This window comes from Pristiophorus japonicus, chromosome 5 (genome assembly GCF_044704955.1).
Source record: "Pristiophorus japonicus isolate sPriJap1 chromosome 5, sPriJap1.hap1, whole genome shotgun sequence".
In the NCBI taxonomy this organism is placed as follows: Eukaryota; Metazoa; Chordata; class Chondrichthyes; family Pristiophoridae; genus Pristiophorus; species Pristiophorus japonicus.
In genome coordinates, this window is record NC_091981.1 from 214,125,335 (window position 1) to 214,143,364 (window position 18,030).

The window sequence follows — 18,030 nt, forward strand, 5'->3', positions numbered from 1 at the left end:
TCAACATCTAGTCAAGAAGCATACGAAATTCATATTCTGGCACAAGCTCGACTGGCCGAATGGCCTCCTTCTGTGCTGTAACCATTCTATGATATTATAACAGAGAAATCCCTCATTTGTTTGCATATTGCACTCAATCCTTTAGTAAGGTTTATTGACACTGATTGTTTTTTGGCCTAGGTCCGGAATGGCTCCACCATGCCTCCTATTTTGATCAGAATAGAGGTAGAGCAAACTCCTCCAACATTTAACAAGACAAACACATTTACTGTGGGATTTCAGAACATTGTTGATGCATACGGGGTAGGAAATTATCGAGAAGTCAATCCAGGTAAAGTGCTTGATACTTTTATTCAGTCGTTTGAGCCATTTATTCCATTTGTGTTTCGTCCTCACTCAAACCAGTTGTGTGATTGTAATTGGCAGTACAGTTTGAAATAACCATGTGTTTAAGTCCAGTTAAACTCTGCTAGCACTGGAATATTTATTCAAGATTACAGTTTAGCTGTCGTATTTTTCTAACTCAACTATCGCACATGAAGTAAATCTGTCACCAGTCATCGTGAAAATCCACTAGCAGTCTATCAGATTAATCTCCAGTCCTGAGGGTTAGAGCCAGCCTGATGTGACAACCACTACTTTCTAACTGTAAAGATGTTAATGCCACATTTTTTAATAGACCAGTGATCTCTAATGTCATTGATCCAAAGCTGTAGCGCTTTCCCCCTCTCAAGTGTGTCCTTTGGGTATCACCATGATCAGTTGTCTGCTGGTAATACACAATGTGCCTGGTCTACTTTGTATAGCTGCAATAACAGTACCACCTAGGATTCCCCTGGCATAAATAGAGGTCTTTAAAACTATAAATGGGTTGGTGTGGAGAGAATTCCACTTGTGGGAGAATCCAAAACTCAGGGGCATAAATACAAGATAGTTACTGATAAATCCAAAGGCTCAGGCTCGATGGGCCAAATGGTCTCCTTCTGTGCAGTAACCATTCTATAATTCTATGATGAGGAGAAATGTATGTTCCCAGAGAGTGATAGAATGTGGAACTCGCTACCACAGGAAGTAGTTGAGTCAAATAGCTTAGATGCTTTCAAAAGGAAACTAATCGAATACATGAGAGAGAAGGGAATAGAAATATATGCTGAAAGACTGAGATGAAGTTGATGGACTGGAAGGAGACTCATGTGGAGCATAAATACCAAAACAGACTAGTTGTGCCAAATGGCCTGTTCCTGCGTTGTATATTATATATATAGGCTGGATTTTCGGCTTTTAAGATTTCAGGGCGTTAATGGCGGCAGGGCGGTCCTGATACCGCCTGGAAAAGGTTTGCATCTAAGTCAGCAAAATTGGGCAGCTGGGCCCTGAATGTGGGCGGGGCGCTAAGAGAGATGTTGCACACTTCTTTTAGGGCACTAGGCCAGCCTAGCATGTGAAAATCCAGAGCTAAAGAACCGGCCTCAATGCGCTCTAAGAGAGGCTTGGGGGGAAAAAAACCTGAAAAAAGCACACCAAAAACATCGCAAAAAAACCCCAATCACACTTACCTGAGATCGCCATTACTTCCCTCTCTGCAGCGGCTACAGCTCGGACCGCAAGCTTTTAAAGGCGGTCCCACTAGGGCGCACTATGGAGTGCTATAGGTTGGACGGGAGACAAAAATGAATCTGGTGTCACAACCAGGGGCGTTGCACACCGGCTCGCCTCTTCCAGGCGGGAATGTTCCGCGCCCCACCAAAACCGGCCCCGAAAACCCCAGCGGGCACTGGAAGCTGGACGCCCGCCCAGAAGAGCTCACCACTGCCATTGCCGCCCCTTCGGGGTGAAAACGGAAGTGGCCAGGAGCGGAAAATCAAGCCCAATAAATTGTTTGTGCAATGGTGTAAAGCGGGTGATAGCAAATCGGCAGCCAGTTCTACATCTCTCCCGATTTTTATTTCTATTGATTGTAAAAACCAAACAAAGCACTGGGGGTTCACTTCTAGAGGGATAGAATTGAAAAGCAGAGAAATTATAAAAACAGGCTATCAATTCGCTATCACCCATTTTACACTATCGCAAAAAGTCAAAATCTAACCCAATGTGTTCAGAAGCAAATCAACTAATAAAATCATTATGACTCGAAGATACTAATCTATTCAAACAGGAATTTTCTGTTACAATCATGTTAGATAGTTTTGATCAGAGCTAAAACTGTAAGGAAAGGAGATGAGAAGTTTCTATCACATAAATCACTGATTTCCTCTTCATTCTGTCATCAGACAAATGCCCAGTGGACCAAAATCACCTAAACAAGGGTAAGACTCTTGTTTATACTGGGACCTCCTCTTTGGGCTTCTCCCGCCGGATGTAAGGAGGTCACAGCTCCACCACATCTGCTTCTGCGTATCCGGGTCCCGATCCAATTTGTGGTCCTTCATCTGCACTCTCGCCGGAGTTACAGTGTGGATGGACCAAAAGGATCAGGGATTTTTGTCCCCAACATGCTTTTTAGCTCAATGTTCAAATAACCTTATAGAAACATTTAAAATAATGAAAGGGATAGACAGGATAGAGGCAGAGAGGTTGTTTCCACTGGTAGGGGAGACTAGAACCAGGGGGGCACAGCCTCAAAATACGGGGGAGACAATTTAAAACCGAGTTGAGAAGGAATTTCTTCTCCCAGAGGGTTCTGAATCTGTGGAATTCTCTGCCCAAGGAAGCAGTTGAGGCTAGCTCATTGAATGTATTCAAGTCACAGATAGATAGATTTTTAACCAATAAGGGAATTAAGGGTTACGGGGAGAGGGCAGGTAAGTGGAGCTGAGTCCACGGCCAGATCAGCCATGATCTTATTGAATGGCGGAGCAGGCTCGAGGGGCTAGATGGCCTACTCCTGTTCCTAATTCTTATGTTCTTATGTTCTTATGTTCTAACCTTTGAACAGCATATTATTATATTATATTGTACCAGTATGCATAAAGTCTTATCTATCAGACTGCTTTCATATTCTGCTCAAGTATCTTCATTCCAGTTCGCTCTTCCTAATCTGAAGTTTACTTTAATGTCTTTTAGTTTTTTCAATCGACTCCTCTCTCACTGACTCAAATTTTAAGATGTTCTGATAAGATCTTTTCTGTTCCATTTCAACTGTTCTTCTAACATATGATATCTGCTCGACACTCTTATGCCAAACAATTCTAGGTTTCTGTTGATTTTTCTCAAGCACATGCACTCTCATTGTATCTCCTGGTATCAGTGATTTAAAGGATAAGATCCTCAGTCATAGTATATTTTTTACATACTTATCCTCTTGTACTCGAGCTGTTGTGAAACATTTTGATGATTCTTGGTTTCAGCAGTCATTCTGAGACAGGAAGTGTTGATTTTATTCTACCACCCATCAGCAATGCTAAGGGTGAAGCTGTGTGATAACCAAGGTATGATTATTAAACGGGGACTGGAGATGCATCTTAACTTGTTGCTTTCTTCAACCATTTTGGCTATTTTAACAGCTTTTGCAGCTTCCCCATTGGATTGTGAGTATTTTGGTAACAAGGTTGTGAGTTTGGATTCATAGGCTTTGTAAAATTTTCTGAACTCTATAGCCCAAATCTTGCGAGAACGGGCCATCTCATGGCGAATGCTTTTAGTTAGACTTCGTGCTCCACCTGTTTTGCCCTGTAAGTTGCTGGAAATGCAAGCTGATAATGGTGTCGCGAGGGCAATGGGGCATTTGGAACCTCAGTGAACAGTGGGACCATCAGTCTATCTTCTTAACCAATAAGAATGAAACTGAGGAAAAACAGAGAAGGATGATGAATTAGAGGAAGGACATTCTTGCTATTTAGGGAGTGCATTGAAGGTTCACCAGACTGATTCCCGGGATGGCGGGACTGACATACGAGGAGAGGCTGGGTCGACTGGGCCTTTATACATTGGAGTTTAGAAGGATGAGAGGGGATCTCATAGAAACATATAAGATTCTGACGGGACTGGACAGGTTAGATGCGGGAAGAATGTTCCCGATGATGGGGAAGCCCAGAACCAGGGGACATAGTCTTAGGATAAGGGGTAGGCTATTTAGGACTTAGATGAAGAGAAACTTCTTCACTCAGAGAGTTGTTAACCTGTGGAATTCCTTACCGCAGAGAGTTGTTGATGCCAGTTCATTGTTTATATTCAAGAGGGAGTTAGATATGGCCCTTACCGCTAAAGGGATCAAGGGGTATGGAGAGAAAGCAGGAAAGGGGTACTGAAGTGAATGATCAGCCATGATCTTATTGAATGGTGGTGCAGGCTCGAAGGGCCGAGTGGCCTACTCCTGCACCTATTTTCTATGTTTCTGTTTCTAGAGTCAAATCAGGAGAAATAAAGAGCGGGAAAGAAAGATTGGATTGAGAGAGAGAGAGAAAAAAGAGACAGAAAGGAAAGTTAAGAAAAAATGTTAAAAATATAAATTTAAAATTTTTTAAATCTCTGAGAAGAATTTACTACATGCAGGAATGAGACAGAACAGTTTAAATTGTTCCCTTTCTGAACCGGATTAATAATTGCATTAACAATTAACACATTGTTAAAAGAGTAATTACGCTGTTAAGTACGAGCCCTAACTGTCTGCAGGGAGTTTCATTCAAGTTTAATATGCAAATCCAGTCATTTCTTAAAAATAGCGGGGAAGTTGAGAGCAAGCTGCTGTTTGTGCAAAGCAAATGGTGGAGTGGTGTAAATCGACCAGTAAGTTATAGAGATTCACAACTCACGGCATAATCTCTTCTTCGCCTGAACTTGCTGGTTGAATTATGCATTAATAACAACGTGCTTTGTCAACTTGCCATTATAATTCCAAAAGGTTTGAGCCTATATCTGCAAACAGGAATTCATTCTCTGAAACTCCTTGATCTGAGTTATTGGCTCCAAGTTTCCACATGATTTGCTCCTGATTTTTAGGAGCAACTGGTGTAGAACGGAATATCTTAGAAATCGGAATTCTCCACATTTAGTTTTCTGCAGTTCTAGTCAGGTAGAACAGTTTCACTTTGGAACAGAATTATTTTTTCAAAAGGGGGCGTGTCCGGCCACTGACGCCTGATTTGAAAGTTTCCACAGTGAAAACGTACTCCAAACTAACTTAGAATGGAGTAAGTGAAGATTTTTGTATGCTTGAAAAAACCTTGTCTACACTTTAAAAAATCAGGCGCAGGTTACAAATTAGGCATAGGGAACGAGGTGGGGGGGGGAGGGGGAAGGGAAGTCATTAAATTCTACAATCAATCCTTAGTTATACTTATACAAATATTATACAAATAAATCCAACCTGAATAAAAATTTATAAGCAAAGAAAAGATTAAATAGACCATGTTCCTACCTGTGTGAAAGTGCTTCAGGCAGGCCTTTCAGGCAGCGGTGTGGCGTCAGTGTCTCGACGGCAGCGGCAGGCAGCAAGCAGCCTCTGAGCTGAGCTGCGGTGCTTGAGGCAGGCCTTCATTCCCCGCGAAGATGCAGCACCCGGACGGACTTGAGGCCATTCGGCCATGGGATTGCAGCAGCGTCAGTGGCTGGCCGGGAGCCGAAGAATGAACACAGGACACACGCAGCTGCAGATTTAAAAATTTTTAGGCCGTTCGGCCACGCTTATGGGGCGGCGTCAGAGGCTCGAAGGCAGCCGAAGAATCAGGAGCGGACGTGAGGCCATTCGGCCATGGTATTGCAGCGGCGTCAGTGGCTGGCCGGGAGCCGAAGAAAGAACAGCAGCAGCCTTCGAGCTGTGAGGGGGACTGACTGAGGCCATTTGGACAGGGAGAGGCAGCCACATCGACATCTTTATATTTAAATTTGCAGAATGGGTGCACCACATATTATGTAGTGGTTTGCTTCCTCATGCAAGAAATTCTTTGTTCTTGGTGGAAGTTGATCCATTGCAAAGTTGAATTGGCACTTTTATTTCTCCAAACACACAGTCTTTAATTTGCAGGCACCGGTTCTGCAAGTATAGCAGTGAAAAGCTGAACTCACTGATTTCAGCAGGTGATTTATTCAGCAGTGCTGCTAAAAGCATTCCCTCACACACAGAAATATCAAGAAAATTAAAATGCAAGCCTTTGCAGGGGTCCAAGAAACAAATCTTCACTTTTTCTGCAGCACTTTTAAAAATGGCCGAGTGCCAATGTTTACTTCAGACTGCGCATGCGCGAACGCTCCAACGCGCACGCGCAGGGTTGCCGGCTCCAAGAAGCCTCATTTCAATTGTACCCGCCCCCTCCTACTTACAAAATCGGCGCGAGTGGTAGGCTCCGCCCTCTGTGCGCCGCGCCAAGCAGACATCGAGCTCCAAGGAGCTCGAGAATACCGCACTTTTTTTCCGGCGCCATTTTCGGCGCGAAAAACATGCGCCCAGCTCTGAGGTGCGCCATTTTCGCCGCGTGTGGAAACTTGGGGCCATTGTACCTAACAAACTGTTACTTACAACTTTCTATCGCATTTGAAGTTTCAGTATTGGTTAATGTAGTAAGTTCAAAAAAATTGAAAAGCAGTATACAATGATTAAATATTGATTTGAATTAAGTTCACATACATCAGTCCCAACTTTCTGCCCGGATCTGCTGAAATGCCATGTGCTGTCATTGGCTCTTTACACACTTCATTTCTGTATATCAGACATCAGTTAACCATATCTGCAATCAGTGCCGATGTATCAGATCAAAACAAGACATCTCTTACTCACTGTTTAGATTTTTAATTTCCTTGGTATTTCCTTTGATGTTTTTTTGCCAACCTATGGTTACTCAGGCTGATTGGTGCAATAACTTTGTGACTTTTGAAGGTGATCAAACAGTGAATTCACATCAGGAATCCCAATACAGATGCATCTCAAGATTTTGTTACTGGAAATGCTTCCAAGGTTGGGAATTTCAACTTTTGTAGTGTCAGCTTCTGTTATCATTTCACATAGTCGAACTAGTGAAATCAGAAGACAGAAAACTATGAACAATTATCTGATCATTTTTATCTTCTGTACTGTTGACTTCAGGTAACATTATTTACATGCGGTTCTGCATCTTGGTATCCTACTGTCAAACCGTACTTTGGAAACTTAATATGCTTTGTAGGTTGGTGGTTTCATGAAGTGGCTTTTTCATAATTGTTTCAAGAGGTTTATGATTACACTCCACCACTAAATTTCCAGCATAGACTTACTGGTGAAATTGTTTGCCTGAAACAATTGATGGAATTTCTTGCCCAAAATACTAGAGCTGAAAGTTTATTTCTCTATTTGGTCAGACATCATTATAAATGCTTACGAATGGACATACAGATAGATCTTTCTGTACTAATATAACACAATTCCTGAACTGGAGGAAGCAATTGTATTCCCTACTGGCTTGGTCATGTCATAGTATTTCAGCACTAGAGTTTCTGTCATCAAGGGCTGCAGCTCTTGGAAAGTTCCCATCATGTTCATCAGTCCACTTGCCTATGGAACTTCCCTAAATAGTGCGGCATGCCAAGATATCAGTGCAGGTCTATTTTGTTGCTTGTTTTATAAGTAGAAATCTTCTTCGATCTATTTTTTCTTCAGCCTTAAGTCCTTTTGCTGCAAGTGTGTGTCCAATGATTCTGTCTTCTTATACTTTGAACTTATATTTAATCATATTTAGCTTCACTCACCTTTACTCATTTTTCTGTTCGTTTTCTCTCTTAATCAGGATATTGAGCCCAAACATTCATGGGCATATGATTCCATGGTAAATGCCAGAATCATCCTCAAGGAACCTGCTCCACTGACCCCACCGAAAGGTAGGGGGAGGTTCCCTGATATTCATATTACTGGCGGACTCCCACACCACTCATGTGCATGTCAGATCAGGAGGGGCTGTGGGTGGAAGGAGATGTAAAAGTGGCACTGGCCAGGTGATCTTTGCTATGTTGGGACCACCAACCATTGACAAACTTTGGAACAGATGCATTGACCCCTTGCAGCCGGCACCTTTACAGGTTTACAAGCCATGCCCCAGGCCTAGACCCTCCAGGAGGGCTCCACATACACTGACTGGGAGGTTGAGATGCCTACTTTCTCCTGGCCTACCAGCCATCTAGCAGAACCCAGCCCGTGGCCAAGGGAACTCTTGGCTTAGGAATTCCTCCCTCCCTGCCGACCATAGCCCCTTTGACATAGGAGACCGACCATGTTTGGAAGATGGAGATTCCTCCACAACGAGCCCCTTCACTCAGGAAATTTACAGCAGAGGCCACATCCCAGCATTTCAAAATTCCAGTCCAGTTCCTGGAGCTTCCACCAAACTCCTAGTGGACTTAAGCCATTGCACCAGAAAGGCCTGTGGAAATTCAGAATCACCATCTATAATAACTTCTTCAACATCTTTGAGCATCTGTAACATTATACATTGGAAAATCTCTGGAGCTCAGGTGATCCCAGAGGGCATTTGGTATAATTACAGATGAGGAAGGCCATTCAGCCCATCTTGGTTCATCCATCTAGAAAGACCTTAAAGTTCTCCCATTGCAGCTTCCATTGAAACTGTCTACTAAGGATCTGTACTCACAGGACTTGGCCATTTTCTTCATAAATCTTTTGCATATTGTTCAATTATTTCTCCTTGGAAAAAGAAGACTTGAAAACTTGCATTTATATAGCGCCTTTCATGACTTCAGTCCATTCCAAAGCACTTTACAATCAATGAAATATCTTTGAAGTGTAGTCACTGTTATATTGTAGGATCTTGATATTAAGCATTGCCTTTCATATTCAATAGTTTTCTGAGATGTGAAATATTCCTCAAATTCGTCCAATTTCATCACGTTCCATTTGTTCCCTCCCTCACCAAAAGCAAATGCAGTGTATACCTCTATCACTTCCTTACTTTACACATGCAATAGAATGCTGACCTGAAATTTGTCTCTCCAAGGCCCATTGCCATTGCATACAATTGAAAGTTTGTTTTCCATTTTCTTCACACTTCTGTGACATTTCCTTCTAGTCTTAAATGATCCAACAACCATCCTTTCCCCCAAAATTATGACACCATATAATGCTCTGTAGACTACTTCAACAACAACACTCTGATGATTGCCTAAAGTTTTGTTCCATACTATCAGTTCACATCTCAAAGCACATGGGTGTAAACGAGGATTCTACCCCACTTCTGCCAAATATACGGCAGCAGAGTGGGCGCAGAGCTGAGGAAATTCCTAGCCATGGGGCTAGATTTTCCACTTTTTTTGCATGCATAACGCCCACTTACTATCCATTTTAATGCTGAAATGACGTATAATGCCCGGATATCACCCACTTAGCCACAAAATGGAAACTGACGCCCATTTTTCGGAAACTTATCGGCGAGCGTTACTTTTCCCATGTATGAAACGCCGGAAAAAATAATACCGGCCGCCCATTTTTTGGGGGCAGAATCATCAGAATGGGTGAAGCCAATGCCCATAATATCGCCCTGCGTTACTTTCCGTAATTAACGCCGAGATTCAATAATACCGACCGCCCACTTTATTTTGTCATAAAGATCACATTTGCCGAAACTAACACCCAGGAGATCGCCCAGTGTCACTTTCACCACCTCGCACACATCTTGCCCACAATATCGCCTGCCCAAAATAACGCCGGGAAAAAGTGGAACTAACCGGAACTACTCACAGCGTTATGTGCCCATGTTCTAAATCACATGTCGCATCATTTAAAAGGCTGCTCTGTTTAAACCTCGGGGGAATTCAGATGTACTCTGGAGCTCTTTGGAGGTGATGTGAACATCTGAACAAACATCTTTATCATACTGTGAACGATTGGATTTAATAGATGTCTTCATCGGGATATTCATTGTTTGTGACCAATCAGTGGAAAACAGACAGCTATTGCAATGGGGCCTGTCCTTTCTCACCCTCTCTTCATGACCAATTACATGCTGCAGACTCGAGATGGCAGAAGGTACGCTCCACAGCGTTATGTGCCCAATGTAAGACATGCCTGACTGATGAGGAGGACCAGATATTATACCCTCCGCAAGTACAGTCCCTGAATGTGCAACTTGTTGTCGACCACCAGCAAATAATTATGGCAGTGAATGCTAAATTTCCGGGCAGCATCCATGATGCTCACATCCTGCGTGAGAGCACTGTATCTGACTTGTTTAACAATCAGCCACAAGGTCAATGCTGGATGCTTGGTGACAAAGGATAGGGCCTCACTGGTTGATGACCCCCCTGCGTGACACCCACACCGAAGCCGACAGGCGACACAACAAGAGCCACAGAGCCACTCACAATATCATGGAGCAAACCATTGCAGTGCTTAAGCAGCGCTTTAGATGCCTGGAATGCTCAGGAGGCGAGCTCCAATACCACCCTGAACAGGTAGCTCAATTCATGGTGGTGTGCGCCATGCTGCACAACTTGGCTATCAGGAGGGGACAAGAATTGCCTGATGAGTCTGACAGAATTAACTGCGCAGATAGCAGTTAACGGGTATGATGTAATTGGCATCACGGAGACATGGCTCCAGGGTGACCAAAGCTGGGAACTCAACATCCAAAGGTATTCAACATTTAGGAAGGATAGACAGAAAGGAAAAGGAGGCGGGGTGGTATTGCTGGTTAAAGAGGAAATTAATGCAACAGTAAGAAAGGACATTCGCTTGGATGATGTGGAATCGGTATGGGTGGAGCTGCGGAATACCAAGGGACAGAAAACGCTAGTGGGAGTTGTAAAGACCACGAAACAGTAGTAGTAAGGTTGGGGACAGCATCAAACAAGAAATTAGGTATGCATGCAATAAAGGTACAGCAGTTATAATGGGTGACTTTAATCTACATATAGATTGGGCTAACCAAACTGGTAGCAATGCAGTGGAGGAGGATTTCCTGGAGTGTATTAGGGATGGTTTTCTCGACCAATATGTCGAGGAACCAACTAGGGAGCTGGCCATCCTAGACTGGGTGATGTGTAATGAGAAAGGACTAATTAGTAATCTTGTTGTGCGAGGCCTCTTGGGGAAGAGTGACCATAACATGGTAGAATTCTTTATTAAGATGGAGAGTGTCACAGTTAATTCAGAAACTAGGGTCCTGAACTTAAGGAAAGGTAACTTCGATGGTTTGAGGCGTGAATTGGCTAGAATAGATTGGCAAATGATACTTAAAGAGTTGACGGTGGATAGGCAATGACAAACATTTAAAGATCACATGGATGAACTTCAGCAATCGTACATCTCTGTCTGGAGTAAAAATAAAACGGGGAAGGTGGCTCAACCATGGCTAACAAGGGAAATTAAGGATAGTGTTAAGTCCAAGGAAGAGGGATTTAAATTGGCCAGAAAAAGCAACAAATCTGAGGATTGGGAGAAATTTAGAATTCAGCAGAGGAGCACAAAGGGTTTAATTAGGAGGGGGAAAATAGAGTATGAGAAGAAGCTTGCCGAGAACATAAAAACTGACTGCAAAAGCTTCTATAGATATGTGAAGAGAAAACGATTAGTGAAGACAAACGTAGGTCCCTTGCAGTAGGATTCAGGTGAATTTATAATGGGGAACAAAGAAATGGCAGACTAATTGAACAAATACTTTGGTTCTGTCTTCACGAAGGAAGACACAAATAACCTTCCGGAAGTACTAGGGGATCGAGGGTCTAGTGAGAAGGAGGAACTGAAGGATATCCTTATTAGGCGGGAAATTGTGTTGGGGAAATTGATGGGATTAAAGGACGATAAATCCCCGGGGCCTGAAAGTCTGCATCCCAGAGCACTTTAGGAAGTGGCCTGAGAAATAATGGATGCATTGGTGATCATTTTCCAACAGTCTATCGACTCTGGATCAGTTCCTATGGACTGTAGGGTAGCTAATGTAACACCACTTTTTAAAAAGGGAGGGAGAGAGAAAGCGGGTAATTAAAGACCGGTTAGCCTGACATCAGTAGTGGGGAAAATGTTGGAATCAATTATTAAGGATGAAATAGCAGCGCATTTGGAAAGCAGTGATAGGATCGGTCCAAGTCAGCATGGATTTATGAAGGGGAAATCATGTTTGACAAATCTTCTAGAATTTTTTGAGGATGTAACTAGTAGAGTGGACAAGGGAGAACCAGTGGATGTGGTGTATTTGGACTTTCAAAAGGCTTTTGACAAGGTCCCACACAAGAGATTGGTGTGCAAAATCAAAGCACATGGTATTGGGGGTAATATACTGACGTGGATAGAGAACTGGTTGGGAGACAGGAAGCAGAGAGTCGAGATAAACAGGTCCTTTTCAGAATGGCAGGCAGTGACTAGTGGAGTGCCGCAGGGCTCAGTGCTGGGACCCCAGCTATTTACAATATACATCAATGATTTGAATGAAGGAATTGAGTGTAATATCTCCAAGTTTGCAGATGACACTAAATTGGGTGGTGGTGTAAGCTGTGAGGGGGACGCTAGGAGGCTGCAGGGTGACTTGGACAGGTTAGGTAAGTGGGCAAATGCATGGCAGATGCAGTATCATGTGGATAAATGTGAGATTATCAACTTTGGGGGCAAAAACGCGAAGACAGAATATTATCTGAGTGGTGGCAGATAGGAAAAGGGGAGGTGCAATGAGCACTGGGTGTCATGGTAGATCAATCATTGAAAGTTGGCATGCAGGTACAGCAGGCGGTGAAGAAGGCAAATGGTATGTTGTCCTTCATAGCTAGGGGATTTGAGTATAGGAGCAGGGAGATCTTACTGCAGTTGTACAGGGCCTTGGTGAGGCCTCACCTGGAATATTGTGTTCAGTTTTGGTCTCCTAATCTGAGGAAGGACATTCTTGCTATTTAGGGAGTGCAGCGAAGGTTCACCAGACTGATTCGCGGATGGCAGGACTGACATATGAGGAGAGACTGGATCAACTGGGCCTTTATACACTGGAGTTTAGAAGGATGAGAGGGGATCTCATGGAAACATATAAGATTCTGACGGGACGGGTCAGGTTAGATGCGGGTAGAATGTTCCCGATGTTGGGGAAGTCCAGAGCTAGGGGACACAGTCTTAGGATAAGGGGTAGGCCATTTAGGACTGAGATGAGGAGAAACTTCTTCACTCAGAGAGTTGTTAACCTGTGGAATTCCCTGCCGCAGAGAGTTGTTGATGCCAGTTCATTGGATATATTCAAGAGGGAGTTAGATATGGCCCTTACCGCTAATGGGATCAAGGGGTATGGAGAGAAAGCAGGAAAGGGGTACTGAGGGAATGATCAGCCATGATCGTATTGAATGGTGGTTCAGGCTCGAAGGGCCGAATGGCCTACTCCTGCACCTATTTTCTATGTTTCTATGTTTCAGCAGAAAGAGGAAGAGGAGGATGAGGAGGTGAATGCTGACATCGGCCCAGACAATCAGGCTGTTGCTGAAGCTATGCCCCGCCCCTCTGCATGAAAGGGCCCATGGTGGCATGATAGCTGCAAGATTCTTACATCAGGAGCTCATAAATGAGCACTTCGCCTGAAAGAACGTTGATGGTATTTGTTGTGTATGGAGAAATAGTCAAACTGAACACTATGAGCTCAAAGTAAAGTGTGACCTTAGCCTTTTATTGCAGGTCAACAGAGTGTGTCTCCAACCTGTGAAGCCTTCTTAAATACCTGTGCTCCCAAGGGATTCTGGGATCCCTTGGGACTCCGGGGAATGAGCCCTCTGGTGGCTGTACAGAGTAAATACAAGTCCACATATATAACAACACTCACCCCCAAAGTCAATAGTGTAACTATTTACAATGTGAGTCGATCTGGGAATGATCTTGCCCTGGTTGATCGTCTCGGTGTGAAAGTTGGTGTTGTTGAATCATTTGTTGGGCTGTCGCTGGGCTGCTGTGCAGCTGGCCTGGCTGGGCTGCCTGGTGTGTTGGGCCCTGCACAGCTGCTGTGGATGATGGGTTCTGCTTCTTGGTCAACCGTGGTGTTGGTGGCCATTGGTGTGTGTCAAAAAAGGTAGGATCCAAGGTGGGTTGCTCAGGGTAGTCCGTGAATCTGAGTTTGATTTGGTCCAATTGTTTCCGGTGAATTAGTCCATTTGAAAGTTTGACCCGAAACACCCTGCTCCCCTCTTTGGCCACGACAGTGCCGGGAAGCCACTTGGGACCTTGCCCATAATTTAATACAAATACAGGATAATTGGCTTCAATCTCGCATGTCCCATTTGCGCTATCATGGTATGCACTTTTTGAAGCAGCCTGATCTCTACCTGTTCATGTCGATCAGGGTAAACTAACGAGAGCCTTGTCTTAAGCGCTCTTTTCATGAGCACTTCAGCAGGTGGGATCCCATTGAGTGAGTGTGGTCTCGTGCAGTAGCTAAGCAGGACTCGGGATAGGCGAGTCTGCAGTGAGCCTTCAGTTACCCTCTTCAAGCCTTGATGATGGTTTGCACTGCTCGCTCTGCCTGACCATTGGACACTGGTTTAACCGGGGCAGATGCGACATGTTTGATCCCGTTACGGGTCATGAATTCTTTGAACACAGCACTGATAAAACATGGCCCGTTGTCGCTCACCAGGACATCGGGTAAGCTGTGTGTGGCAAACATGGCCCGCAGGCTTTCAGTAGTGGCAGCGGACATGCTAGCCGACATTATCTCACATTCAATCCACTTGGAGTACGCATCTACAACCACAAGGAACATTTTACCCAAGAACGGGCCTGCAGAGTCGACGTGTAGCCTAGACCACGGTTTGGAGGGCCAAGACCATAGACTTAGCGGCGCCTCCCTGGGTACATTGCTTAACTGCGAGCATGTATTACATCTGTGAACGCAGGACTCTAAGTCCGCATCGATACCGAGCCACCACACGTGGATCTGGCTATCGCTTTCATTGTTACAATGCCTGGGTGGGTACTGTGGAGGTCATTGATGAAGGTGTCTCTACCCTTCTTGGGGACCACTACTTGATTGCCCCACAGAAGGCAGTTTGTCTGTCTAGACATTTCATCTTTGTGCTGCTGGAACGGCTTTATCTCTTCCTGCATTTCCACTGAGACACTGGACCAGCTCCCGTGTAGCACACAGCTTTTGACTAGAGATAATAAGGGGTCCTGGCTTGTCCAGGTTTTGATCTGCCAGGCAGTGGCGGGTGATTGCTCACTCTCAAATGCTTCCATAACCATTGCTAGATCTGCGGGCTGCGCCATTTCCATCCCCGTGGTGGGCATTGGCAGCCTACTGAGAGCATCGGCGCAGTTTTCTTTCCTGGCCTGTGGAGGATGGCGTAGTTGTAGGCGGACAACGTGAGCGCCCATCTTTGGGTGCGGGCCGATGCGTTGGTATTATAAGTGGCTTATGGTCAGTTTCCAATTCGAATTTTAGCCCAAACAGGTATTGATGCATTTTCTTTACCCCATTGATACATGCTAACGCTTCTTTTTCAATCATGGTGTAGGCTCTCTCAGTGTTAGACAGACTCCTGGATGCATAAGCAACCGGTTGCAGCTTCCCCAAATCATTAGCTTGTTGCAATACACACCCAACACCATATGACGACACATCACATGCTAGTACCAAACGCTTACATGGATCATACAACACAAGCAATTTTTTTGAGCATAACAATTTTCTCGCTTTTACAAAGGCATTTTCTTGGCTTTTGCCCCAAACCCATTCGTCCCCTTTTCGTAGTAAGACATGTAGTGGTTCTAACAGTGTGCTGAGACCCGGTAAGAAGTTACCAAAGTAGTTCAAGAGTCCCAGAAACGACCGCAGCTCCGTCACGTTCTGTGGCCTCGGTGCGTTCTCGATTGCCTCCATCTTCGTCTTGGTAACCTGATGCCGTCCGCCGCAATCCTCCTTCCCAGGAACTCCACTTCAGGCACCAGGAAAACACACATTGAGCTCACCTGCACACTAGTTGGAGGTGTCCCATTGTATCACAGCCCTTGCAAACGTATCCTTTGAATCGGCATGAATAGAAACGATTTTCACCCCTGCAGCGTCAACAAGATGTTAATGGCCTTGCATTCATCACCCTTGATGGTGGACTCTGAGACATCTGCGGGCATGTAGCTGCAGCTATGTGTGATCTGCCCTGTCCGTTATGATTTGAAAACAACATCACTTTGTTCACAGTACTTGTAGCAGCACTTCTGTGCTGAGAATTTGCTTAGTATTGTCACTGGTGGCAATGAACGCCTGGGCTATCGCTATGGCCTTACTCAAGATTGGGGTCTCTACAGTCAAAAGTTTGTGAAATATGGTTTCGTGGCCAATGCCAAGTATGAAAAGTCTCTGAGCATGTGCTCCAAATGTCCTTCAAATTCGCAATGTCCTGCAAGGCGTCTCAGCTCAGCGATATAACTCGCCACTTCCTGGCCTTCAGACCTTTTGTTGGTGGAGAACCAGTACTTCACCATCAGAACGCTTTCCTTCCGGTTCAATTGCTCTCGGACCAGTGTGCACAAATTATCGTGCGATATCTTTGTGGGTTTCGCTGGAGTGAGCAGATTCTTCATGAGGCCATATGTTGGTGCCCCACAGACGGTGAGGAGGATCGCTCCACATTTGGCAGCGCTCTCTTCCCCATCTAGCTCGTTGGCCACGAAGTATTGGTCGAGTCGCTCCACAAAAGTTTCCCAATCATCTCCCTCCGAAAATTTCTCCAGGATGCCCACTGTTCTCTGCATCTTTGGGTTCGCTATCTGTATCTTGTCACCAGTTGTTGTGTATGGAGAAAGAGTCAGACTGAACACTGTGAGCTCAAAGTAAATTGTGACCGTAGTCTTTTATTGCAGGTCTCCAGAGTGCCTCGCCAACCTGTGAAGCCTTCTTAACTACCTGTGCTCCCAAGGGATTATGGGATCCCTTGGGACTCCAGGGAATGAGCCCTCTGGTGGCTGTACAGAGTAAATACAAGTCCACATATATAACAGTATTTATGAGGCTGACACATTGCTGGGTGTGCAGGTCATACATCAATGGTGGGCATCACCTTGGTGACAGTTAAAGTTTAAGTTGATTGAAGTTAAGTGTAATTATACCCTTTGATGTTAAAGAATCACTAGCGTGTAGCGGTGCAGCTATCTGAGCCAATGCGCAACAAGGTTTTGTTAAATAAAACACATTTAAAACGAACATTTGTTTGAAATCATCAGTATTTCTGTAAAAACCAACCCTCCCCCCCCCCCCCCGTCCCCCACTTCTCCTCCCCACCTCTACCCCTCCCCTTTCCCCTCCTGACTCCAAGCTGCCTGGCCGAAGAGCTCCTCAGGCGATGCTTCATTGAGGCGGGCTGGGGGGTGGATGATGGCCGAACTGCTGCTTGGATTGCTACGGGAGAGGACGGTCCCGAGGTGGGAACGTGCTCTGAGCCAGGAGCAAGATGTTGCTCTTGCAATGTCTTGCCACCAGTGTTCCTGGCTACCAGCTCCAGGGCCTCCTCCATCCCTTCCATGTTATATCTTATTTGTTGGAAAAAACTCAGTGCCAACTATGTTCTTGGTGCTTAGTAGGCTTTTTGTGCTGGTGAATCTCCCTCGTGCCTCCCACAACAGCCAAACAAGCACACACCACAGCCACACATGCTTTCAGTGCCTCTCTGATCCCTCTCTCTCTGTCTTCTTTTCTGTGCATGTAATGATGACACCTGACCTCCTGAATCGCAGGAAACGAGCATTGCCATACCGTTGCTAAGGACGGCGACACTTTACAGCAGAAGGTCAGAGAGGTTTAATGCTACCGCCCATTTCATATCACTCGTGGTAACGTCCAATTTCAAAAATTGAGACTAGGGGCTTTGAGAATGGACGAGAAGCCGGCGATCTGAAAACCCATTTTTATCGCCCACACCGGAAATTCCGTCCATTTTTGGGTGATCTGCACAAAAGTGTAAAATCTAGTCCATGGTGTTTTTAATGTCAATCCCATTACTGACCATGAGGTGGTCCTGTTGAACTTTAAATATCATGGCAAATGTGTCCCTGGGTATCGTTTTACTCCCTGTTTTCCTCTGTAGCTTCCAATGAACCTTCTTCAGGAACAGTACTTCAGGTGGAATGCTCTCACCACAACTGCCACGAATGCTGTCCTT

General features: G+C 44.8%; 1 protein-coding gene across 1 annotated transcript in view; it reads left to right on the plus strand.

Annotated features, from left to right (window-relative positions):
* Positions 1–18,030, plus strand: part of LOC139263956 (V-type proton ATPase 116 kDa subunit a 1-like) — a 242,186-nt gene that overhangs the window by 105,764 nt on the left and 118,392 nt on the right. Inside the window, exon 10 of the mRNA XM_070880048.1 lies at positions 181–331. Within this exon, the coding sequence (XP_070736149.1) occupies positions 181–331 (151 nt within the window). The remainder of the gene's footprint in view (positions 1–180; positions 332–18,030) is intronic.